The sequence below is a fragment of the Bufo gargarizans genome, chromosome 2 (assembly GCF_014858855.1).
Source record: "Bufo gargarizans isolate SCDJY-AF-19 chromosome 2, ASM1485885v1, whole genome shotgun sequence".
In the NCBI taxonomy this organism is placed as follows: Eukaryota; Metazoa; Chordata; class Amphibia; order Anura; family Bufonidae; genus Bufo; species Bufo gargarizans.
The window spans coordinates 198,482,676-198,493,966 of record NC_058081.1 but is presented as its reverse complement, the minus strand read 5'-3'; the positions used below and the strand labels follow the sequence as shown (position 1 = coordinate 198,493,966).

Below are 11,291 nucleotides of genomic sequence, written 5' to 3'. Positions count from 1 at the left end.
AGTTTTTTGTTATTTTCTAGATAGATTACTTGAATTTATTGTATTAGTGGAGTGTAGGGACTCGCAAGGTAATGAGGACCCTTGACGTGGGCTTGCGGGCTGAGATTTTGTGGACATCGCATATTTTATTTGATCTACACATTTAATTTAACTGATGCTTTGGTCTAAATTTAGTTAGACTATTTCATCTTTAAACTTCGAGTATTTTGTCCATAAAATTTTCTAATACCTCATCTTGAAAGTTATTAAATATAAAGGATGCGGTGCATCTTAATAAAGTGTTGCATTTGGAGATACTGTGTGTGTGTTTTTTGGCATGATAGACAAAATGATAAGGTTAATGGTTTGTGGAATGTTTGAAAATAAAACCAGACACATTTTTAGTGCACCAAATAATTTTTAGAAAAACTATTCTGCACTGAAACAGGTTATGTACAATATTTTTGACAAAAAAACACAACAAACAAAATTAAAACATAAAAACCAACCCCAAAAAAAAAAAATCATAACTCAAAGAGGTCCTGAGTGAAAGACCCTGCCGGAAAGGAGGACCGTGGCCTTCCCTGAGGCTGCTGGGGTGGGACAGTGGGCAAACTGCCCTGGAAAATGCCCTGGCCTGCCCCTTGCATATGGCCGTGGGGTGGCCCGTACTGGGGGTGTGGGGCAAAAGAAGGCGCCTGAGTCAGTTGCCTTTCACGTCCAAATTGGCCGGCCATTTGGGGTTGCCCCTCATTTTCCAGATCCATCATCCAGTGGTTCAAACGACCCAGTATGTCCCCATGATTTGGGATGGCGAACATCTTCATGACAACAGCGATTGAAGCCACGCATGCATTGTGATCTGGTTCCGGCACTTTCTTCAGAAGGGGCGCCAATCCCCGAAGCATCTTCTCCTCCACTCCGTCACTCCGCCTCTGTGCCAGAAAATCAATGACGCGTGCGTCAATAACCTCCCGACTCTCTGGCACAGAGGTGGAGGGAGGGACTTGGCGGTTGCGTCTTGGGTGTGGCTGCCTGACACGGGGTGGACTGGGTTCTTGTTGTGGCTGGCCCTGAGACGACTCCTCCGGCTCCTCTGCTGGCGTTGGTTCCGGACTTATTGCCGGGGACAAAACTGCGGGTGTTTCACTTGCATCGGAAGATGTCTCCCCAGAGGGTTCCAGACTGTCCACAGTACTGTTTTTCAAAGACATGTAAAAACTCAATTAGATATCTCTTTTCAAATTTTACAGAAAACAAACAGTGATATTAGGTGTGATCAGCCGTATACAGACACTATATATATGGAGTGGCTCGATACAACATAATGAAAGAGAATACGCAATAAACACATGCATCTATGTGAACAGTGCAATCCCAAATGTATTTCCAATATATAGGGCAAGATGGGTCACAACTGGTAAAGCGCTAATGGTAATGTAATGGTAAAACATGGTTTGATGGTTGAAGCAGTCCAGCGAAAGAAGAGGAATACTCATTCCAGGCACCAAACCAGTGCGGATATTGACGCCATCTCACCAGTATGTGGCCTGCTTCAACCATACCAACATACAAGACGTAGGGTCTAACTGGTTGAACTTATTTTACAGCGAACTAATAACATGTACTGGGCCACAATTGTGCATGATGAGAGCAGTCATTCAGAGACGGCTGGTCAAGCCTAGAAGGAACATCATTGGATTCTTGGATTTTTTCATTGTACACAAACAAACCAAGGAATCAATGTTGGTCCTGGTGCCATACATTGAAAGCAATGTGAATGACGTGGCCAATACCAAATGGGGATCAAATTCCGACATGTCTGTTAAAAAAAGGAATCTATATGGGAACTATAAAAGCACCCGCTAATGTCAAAACTGATATACTAATCAGGACTCGCATTAATAAAACGGAAGACATGCACATTTGGAGGTCTAAATGACCTATCCCTATGAAAAGTTCCAAAGATTATCGTGGTATAAGACCAACAGGAGCCAAACACGCAGAACATCTGTATGATGAGATAATGCGTGCGGAGCGCACGTGGCCTGTCGTTTCTGAAATCCTTTCAATATTAAACACATCTATGTTCCGGGACCTGCCCAAAATTGATGCAGCAGGAACCAAACACAGAGGGGGGTGCTATATGCGCACTACACGTGTCGTCTCATCATACAGCTCAGCAGCGGGTTTGAATGGGGGCAACCTTTCACATTAAGTGATGGACACAACCAACCACAGGCATGTGCAAACTGATGCCCACCATCTGATGCACAACGACAACTCCAAGCAGGACTGGTTAACTTACAGGTATTCAGGCATGCTTGGCGTGTGCCTTCTAAAAATGTGGGATTGGGACATTTTGTACATGGCAGGCCCACAGACAGTATATGCCTTCAATAGTCCAACAGAAATGAAGCCATTACTTTCGGGTACACATTAGGTGAGGCATCCACAATTGAAAGATTAAGCACAATGAGAAATGGATCAACAAATCATAATTTACTTACGGCCTCAAGTCCATTACGGGTCTGAGAAACTGCAACTGGGCAGTATATATGTACGGTCGCTTGCGTGAGGGACCCTCTCCACTACGGCCCTTGCTGGAGACCTCTCGCCGAAATTGGTCCCGGCAACTGGCCCAGCGAGTCTTGGTTTGTTTCACTGTTATAGTAAGGTATATCACGTTTCTTTATTGTTTCTAAAAATATATACCCTTCTGTAAAATTATCAATATATCAAAAATAATAAAATAAATACTTTTCAAGGATGTGGAGGAGTAAAAACTTAGTCACAACAATACAAATTTCTCAGATTGTGTCAGGAACGCTATGGTCCTTCCTATTATGACAGAGTATATCAAATGATTGAAATGCTTGAAATAAATAAAATAGAATAGAATAGATAAAAGTCCTTATATGACTAAAATCCTACTTCTGCAGATGATCAGTCTGCATGTAGGAGTCATATATCCTATGTTGCAATCCTGGGATAATAGGTTCACTTATATATCCTATGTTGCAATCCTGGGGTGATAGGTTCACTTAAGTCCTGGGAATGTATTTGTTTTTAGTATAAAACCGGAACAGTCTTACCCCATATGCGTCAGTTCCAAGGTACAGCTGTAGGGAGATCTCCTTACTATATTGTCCGGTCCTCTGTGGTGTGTAGCGGTGGTGCGCACGTGTTCTCCGGCGTCTTCTTCTCTGATCGCTCTGTTCCTCTTCGCTGGGCCGGAAGTGATGTTCCTATAGCCGGAAATGACGATCTGTTGTTCCGACCAGCTGACCGATTTAAAACAGCTGAGTACGGACACAGTTCACCTTTGTATTTTAGGATGGACTTTTTTGTTTAAAAAGTCAAAGTACTATTCTTGTATAAAACCCAAGCGCGTTTCGGTGCACTCTTGCACCTTCCTCTCCACTGAGGAAGGTGCAAGAGTGCACCGAAACGCGTTTGGGTTTTATACAAGAATAGTACTTTGACTTTTTAAACAAAAAAGTCCATCCTAAAATACAAAGGTGAACTGTGTCCGTACTCAGCTGTTTTAAATCGGTCAGCTGGTCGGAACAACAGATCGTCATTTCCGGCTATAGGAACATCACTTCCGGCCCAGCGAAGAGGAACAGAGCGATCAGAGAAGAAGACGCCGGAGAACACGTGCGCACCACCGCTACACACCACAGAGGACCGGACAATATAGTAAGGAGATCTCCCTACAGCTGTACCTTGGAACTGACGCATATGGGGTAAGACTGTTCCGGTTTTATACTAAAAACAAATACATTCCCAGGACTTAAGTGAACCTATCACCCCAGGATTGCAACATAGGATATATAAGTGAACCTATTATCCCAGGATTGCAACATAGGATATATGACTCCTACATGCAGACTGATCATCTGCAGAAGTAGGATTTTAGTCATATAAGGACTTTTATCTATTCTATTCTATTTTATTTATTTCAAGCATTTCAATCATTTGATATACTCTGTCATAATAGGAAGGACCATAGCGTTCCTGACACAATCTGAGAAATTTGTATTGTTGTGACTAAGTTTTTACTCCTCCACATCCTTGAAAAGTATTTATTTTATTATTTTTGATATATTGATAATTTTACAGAAGGGTATATATTTTTAGAAACAATAAAGAAACGTGATATACCTTACTATAACTGTTGCCTTCTCTATATATACAGACATCTGAGTGCCCTCCATTCTCTACATACTATATTCTATCAATCATTTGGCAATTGGTACTGCCTTATTTGGAGAGAGCACCTAGCCGTATTTTACAAGTCAGTAGAGCCTTTGCAATTCCTTTATACTTGTTTCACTGTTCATAATGAAGCAATAAACAAATAAAAAATTAAAAAGGATCCAAAGCATCCAGCATAAAATGACATTATTCAAAAAAAGGAGCAAATAGGGAATAACAAGGTACCAACAAAAAAGGACCGAATAAAACAGCACATGGTACAGTCCAGCAGGTGTCTGGATACTAATGCAGACGAACAAGATGGAGGAGACTAGTCGTGGAAGCCTTGTGGCCCTAACTTTGAAAAATAAAGTGTCGGTCACAACTCTAAGATGCTCAAAGACAAGGACATGTGTCTGGGACAAAAAGGGCACAAACATGTGATTATAAACATGAGAACTGTATGCCGGAGCAAAGGGAGGGACAGCCATTTACACTTAGAAATGGTGTTGTATGGAATGTAAAAGACGTCACTTTAACAAAGCATGTGCGGCCCTTTATGGAAAATGAAGCTGAACCGCACAGAAAACACTATTGGGAACTCAGGGTTAAAAACTAAATCGGGTTGCCATCCAGAGGGCACGCACAGCACAACTACATTGCTCTCACTTACCTAAGTCAGCACGGCCTCTGCTATCGGCTTTCGCCCAATCGTTCTTGCGGAGGCTACGGGCCACCTGCTCCCACGCAGCATCCTTTCTGGTCCGATCCAGATAGAGATTGCTGCGGGTATCCCATATTTCAGGCCTCTCCTGGACCAGGGTGATGAGCTTATCCACATTCCACCTTGGCATTTTTCAGTGAAAAATTAATGGCTGCCTCACCACACCGAGAGAAGCTTCCAGAGACAGGTGGCTAGAAATTAGCAGAACCTGGGACCCTAAACTTCCTGTACATTTTTTTTTTTCAATTTATTGCCACAACTTTTGCCAGACAGAGTGCCCATGGCAAATGAAATAAATAAAACGGGCGCGGACGCGGGTGTCAAACGGGTGTGCAAACGTGTTTTTAACGGCCCCATTGACTTCAATGGGGCCGCGATCCGTTGGCCGTGAAAAAAATAGGACAGGTTATATTTTTTTCACGGCCTCGAAACACGGGTCACGGGCGCGGTGTAAAAACGGTGCACAAGCCGAGTTTTCAACGGCCCCATTGAAAGTCAATGGAGCCGCAGAAAAAAACGTCTGACGGCACAACGGCCACGGGTGCACACAACGGTCGTGTGCATGAGGCCTTATCCTGATTCTGTGGTTTACAGATATACCCCACATATGATCGTAAACTGCTGTACGGGCACACGGAATTGCACAGAAGGAAAGGAACTCCATATGGTTTTTGGAAGGCAAGTATAGCTGAACGGGTTTTTAGATGCCATGTCCCATTTGAAGCCCCCCTGATGCACCCCTACAGTATAAACTCAAAAAAAGTGACCACATTTTGGAAACTATGGGATAAGGTGCCAGTTTTATTGGTACTATTTTGGGGTACATATTGTAACGGATCTCCTAGCACCCCGACCGGGTACCTCCGTTAATGGATGCTCCCAGTGCCTCCTGGGGACTCCAAGCACTCCGCTCGACACCGATACCACCACAGGAACCAGGAACAGCTCTTACAAGAGCTAGTAGTAATAGCCAGGAGAGTATACAGCATATAGCAATCCCCATACACATGAGACGAGGCTCTATGTTGAATGTAAAAACAGCAACTCTTTATTGAGGGCTACCTGCCCGTATTTATGCAGGTCCCCATCTGGTTGACACGCCCCTAGGGGACCAGAAGGAAGACTGCGACACAGGACAGATACAACACATCCCCACAATGCATCATGGTTTCCTCCTCTCTGTCCTGGAGACAACCGAGGAGCAATCCAATTATCTCTCAGGACAAAGGGAAATCGCCAATACACATGTGGAGACAACAGGACAGACATCACCATTTAAACACACAATGGCACAATGGGACAATAGAAACACACCCAGCATATTCCTCCCAAGCTGACAAGTTACACTTATTATAAATTGTTACAACTTTGTGAGTTTACATTGTCCATACATATAACTTACATCAATTTAACCAGTATAACTTGGGGACAAACCTATCCAAAATTCACTTGAATAGGTTCAGGGGTTTAAAAGTTGGCAAACAGCCCCCTCCAAAACACCGTGGCGAGGTTTGTTTCGTCACACATATGATTTTTAATTGCTCTTTAGTGCGTTTTTTGTGAGGCAAGGTAACCAAAAGATGGATGTTTTGGCACAGTTTTTTTTTTTTTTTTACAGTGTTTACCTGAGGTATTAGGTCATGTGACTTTTTATAAAGCAAATCGTTGCGCACGTGGCAATACCTAATATGTCTACTTTTTCTTATTTATTTAGGTTTTACACAATAATAGCATTTAATGGCATTTTAGTGTCTCCATAGTCTGAGAGCCATAGCTTTTTTATTTTTTGACCGATTCTCTTAGGTAGGGTCTAATTTTTGCGGGATAAGGTGTGATTGGTACTATTTTGGGGGGCATACACCTTTTTGAACACTTGCTGTTGCAAGTTTTGTGATATAATGTGGCAAAAATGGCTTTTTTTAAACCTTTTTTTTACAGTGTTCATCTGAGTGGTTAGATCATGTGATATTTGTATACATCTGGTTGTTACGGACGTGGCGATACCTAATATGTATACTTTTTACTACTTTTTTTCACTTTAGCACAATAATAGCAGTTTTGAAGCAAAAAATAATCATATTTTAGTGTCTCCATAGTCTGAGAGCCATAATTTTTTAATTTTTGGACCGATTCTCTTAGGTAGGGTCTCATTTTTTGTGGGATGAGGTGACGGTATGATTGGTACTATTTTAGGGGGCATACGTCTTTTTGATCACTTGCTGTTGCAATTTTTGTGATGTAATGTGTTTTTTTACAGAGTTCACCTGAGTGGTTAGGTCATGTGATATTTTTATAGAGCTGGTTGTTACGGACGTGGTGATACCTAATATGTATATTTTTTTATGTATTTCACATCAGCACAAAAATAGCAGTTTTGAAACAAAAAAAATGATGTTTTAGTGTCTCCATGTTTTTTACTTTTTGGGCGATTGTCTTAGGTAGGGTCTCATTTTTTGCGGGATGAGGTGACGGTTTAATTAATACCATTTTGTGGGACATACACGCTTTTTAATCGCTTGGTGTTGTACTTTTTGTGATGTAAGGTGACAAAAATGGCGTTTTTTTTTTACACAGTTTTTTTTTTTAATGGTGTTTATCGGACAGGGTGGATCATGTGATATATTTATAGAGCCAGTCATTACGGACACGGCGATATATATAATATGTGTGTTTTTTTCTTTCAGTTTTTAATTATAAAATAAGGGGCGTTTTTTCTTTTTTTTAACTTTATAAATTTTTTACTTTATTAATTTTATTAAAAACACTTTTCTTTTTACTTTTTTGTTACTTTATTACTGATGTTCACTTTTGGGGTCTGATCCCCTCTGCAATGCATTACAATACATCTGTATTGTAATGCATTGCCTGTTCGTGTACTGCATTGAGTCATACACTAACAGGTTGCCTAGGAGACCCATCCTGAGGCTGGATCTCCTCGGCTCCTGTAGAAGGCAGTTCCCGATGACATGCAAGGCACTGGGCAGCCTCTGCACGGCATCTGGCTGCCTTGCAACTCATCAGGTCCCCACCATAGCAGCGCGGGGACTTGATGCGATTGCTCACCCGACACAAACCTCTTCTATGTCGCGGTCAGCACAGACCGCGGCATAGAAGGGGTTAATCCACCGGCATCGGCTTTTGCAGGAATGCTGGCGGATACAATCGGTGCCCGCGCGATCATTATGACGTACTATTACGTCAAATTGCAGGAACACAGTGGTTCCCATGACGTAGTAGTACATTATAGGTCGGGAAGGGGTTAAAGCACCTCTAGTGAGGGGGATTTGGAGGCTGACAGGTTTTCTAAACAATACCAGTTGCCTGGCTGTACAGCTGATCCTCTGCCTGTGATGCTTCTGTGAGCAACTATGCCAGGCTACCTAATACTGTGGGCTACTATACCTGGCTACTTATCCTGGGGGCAACTATACCTGGCTACCTATACCAAAATTCCAAGTGATATACCAAGTGATATACAGTCGGGACATCGACACAATTGTAACATTTTTGGCTCTATACACCACCACAATGGATTGGAACGAACAAGATGTGCTTTAACTGCAGACTGACAGCTTTAATTTGAGGGTATTTACATCCAAATCAGGTGAACGTGTAGGAATTTCAACAGTTGGCATATGAGCCTCCCACTTGTTAAGGAACCAAAAGTAATGGGACAATTGGCTTATCAGCTGTTCCATGGCCAGGTCTGTGTTATTCCCTCATTATCCCAATTACAATGAGCAGATAAAAGGTCCAGAGTTCATTTCAAGTGTGCTATTTGCATTTGGAATCTGTTGCTGTCAACTCTCAAGATGAGATACAAAGAGCTGTCACTATCAGTGAAGCAAGCCATCATTAGGCTGAAAAAACACAACAAACCCATCAGAGAGATAGCAAAAATATTAGTCGTGGCCAAAACAACTGTTTGGAACATTCCTAAAAAGAAAGAACGCACCGGTGAGCTCAGCAACACCAAAAGACCCGGAAGACCACGGAAAACAACTGTGGTAGATGACCGAAAAATTATTTCCCTGGTGAAGAAAACACCCTTCACAACAGTTGGCCAGATCAAGAACACTCTCCAGGAGGTAGGTGTATGTGTGTCAAAGTCAACAATAAAGAGAAAACTTCACCACAAGATGTAAACCATTGGCGAGCCTCTAAAACAGGAAGGCCAGATTAGAGTTTGCCAAACGACATCTAAAAAAGCCTTCACAGTTCTGGAACAACATCCTATGGACAGATGAGACCAAGATCAACTTGTACCAGAGTGATGTGAAGAGAAGAGTATGGAGAAGGAAAGGAATTGCTCATGATCCTAAGCATACCACCTCATCAGTGAAGCATGGTGGTGGTAGTGTCATGGCGTGGGCATGTATGGCTGCCAATGGAACTTGTTCTCTTGTATTTATTGATGATGTGACTGCTGACAAAAGCAGCAGGATGAATTCTGAAGTGTTTCGGGCAATATTATCTGCTCATATTCAGCCAAATGCTTCATAACTCATTGGATGGCGCTTCACAGTGCAGATGGACAATGACCCAAAGCATACTACAAAAGCAACCAAAGAGTTTTTTAAGGCAAAGAAGTGGAATGTTATGCAATGGCCAAGTCAATCACCTGACCTGAATCCGATTGAGCATGAATTTCACTTGCTGAAGACAAAACTGAAAGGAAAATGCCCCAAGAACAAGCAGGAACTGAAGACAGTTGCAGTAGAGGCCTGGCAGAGCATCACCAGGGATGAAACCCAGCATCTGGTGATGTCTATGCCTTCCAGACTTCAGGCTTTAATTGACTGCAAAGAATTTGCAACCAAGTATTAAAAAGTGAAAGTTTGATTTATGATTATAATTCTGTCCCATTACTTTTGGTTCTATTAACAAGTGGGAGGCAGATATGCAAACTGTTGTAATTCCTACACAGTTCACCTGATTTGGATGTAAATGCCCTCAAATTAAAGCTGACAGTCTGCAGTTAAAGGACATTTTGTTTGTTTTATTCCAAATGCATTGTGGTGGTGTATAGAGCGAAAGTTTTTAGAATTGTGTCGATGTCCCAATATTTATGAACCTGACTGTAGCTTACTACTGCACTTTAATTGCAAATGCACCTCTTCTGTGCAGGTCCTGTTCAATTACCAGGGTATATCTTATGTGTTTTGACTGGGAGGTTTATATTGCTGTGTTACTTACTAGAGGGGGTTCTATACTGAGGGGCAGTATCTAGTCTACTAAGAGGGCATTATATTGAGGTGGCAGCAATGAAAAGAAGGGAGCAGTGACAGGGAGCACTACAAAATGTAGGGTTAAAGACTTATTTTTTTTCAAGTCACTCTCAGGCAGAGTGTGTCAATAGTGTAAGCCGTGTACCGGGGTGGGCTCCTCAGGATACAGCGAAGTCACAGACAAGGAAAGCGACACTGACACCAGCTTTATATGCAAGAACAGAAACTTTACTTTAACAATAGTAATAACACAACAATATAAGTATACACAGACTAAGTTATACCCCAGGCCCACAGTCACCGTCCCTGAATGAGGGACAGGCCTAGCCCGATTGCGCACACAGCAGAGCCTGCAAGTCGTGCTGTGCTGCTAAAGAGGACACACCTAGCCAGTGGCAGACACAGCAGAGCCTGCAAGTCAAATACTGCGCCGCAGTCCAGTACAGTAAGGCCTAGCAAAACATATAACCCTAACTATCTAACTACTATAAGGCCTAGGCTAGTCTCTGTTACATCAGGCGCCACACAGTATAATACAATCAGTAACCAGGTGTACTGACCTGCGTCCGTTCTGGGCCCGAGGATGCTCCTTACACGGGATGGCCACCAACCTCTCAGCAACCGTGCGGCCTTGCTTGATAATAAGACTTCTGCCCACATGCTGTAAATGGTCTTCCTGGAACAATCTCTCTTTCAAAGAGCCGGATCCAGTAAGGGGACAACAGCTAATCTCCTTCCTCTGTGTGTCCATTCACTCCCGGACATCCAAATCAGCTCACACTTCCTGGTTCTGTCTAGAAGCACACTGCATGAGTCATCATCTGCTTTGCATATTCAAATCCCAGAGTGTGCTGGCTGTAGCTGCAAAACAGTGGCCTCTAGTGCCCAAAATGCCAAATGACGGTTTCAATGCAATTAGTAACAAACATCATACACAAAGAGCTGTTCCACAATCTCACAGGACACCCCACTAGAGGTTGTCATCATAGGCAACCCTCCCCATACAAACTCATCCTGTGCATAGCGCTGTGGAGGCATACCAGCATTGGACTTCGCTGACCTTCTCAGATTGAGGGGTTCAGAAATACTGGGGACGTCAGGCAGATTTGACAAGGGAGGAGCTGCTCAGCATTGCACCTGGGTGGCAAACCTGCCACGGC

At 42.8% G+C, this 11,291-nt stretch overlaps 1 protein-coding gene across 1 annotated transcript; it reads right to left on the bottom strand.

Annotated features, from left to right (window-relative positions):
- Window positions 1-503: 503 nt before the first annotated feature.
- LOC122925764 lies at window positions 504-10,882 on the bottom strand. Its single transcript, XM_044277113.1, has 2 exons — window positions 10,692-10,882; window positions 504-1,176 (listed from the first exon to the last, which is right to left on the bottom strand). Exons 1-2 carry the CDS (start codon window positions 10,880-10,882, stop codon window positions 504-506), a joined length of 864 nt encoding a protein of 287 aa, XP_044133048.1.
- Window positions 10,883-11,291: the final 409 nt, after the last annotated feature.

Bases quoted from the DNA above. Each gene is read 5' to 3' on its own strand.
- LOC122925764 (XM_044277113.1), bottom strand. From the start codon at position 10,882: ATGGACACACAGAGGAAGGAGATTAGCTGTTGTCCCCTTACTGGATCC. The intron at 1,177-10,691 runs GTCAGTACACCT...TTTGAAAAACAG, and splicing joins CGGGCCCAGAACGGACGCAG to TACTGTGGACAGTCTGGAAC.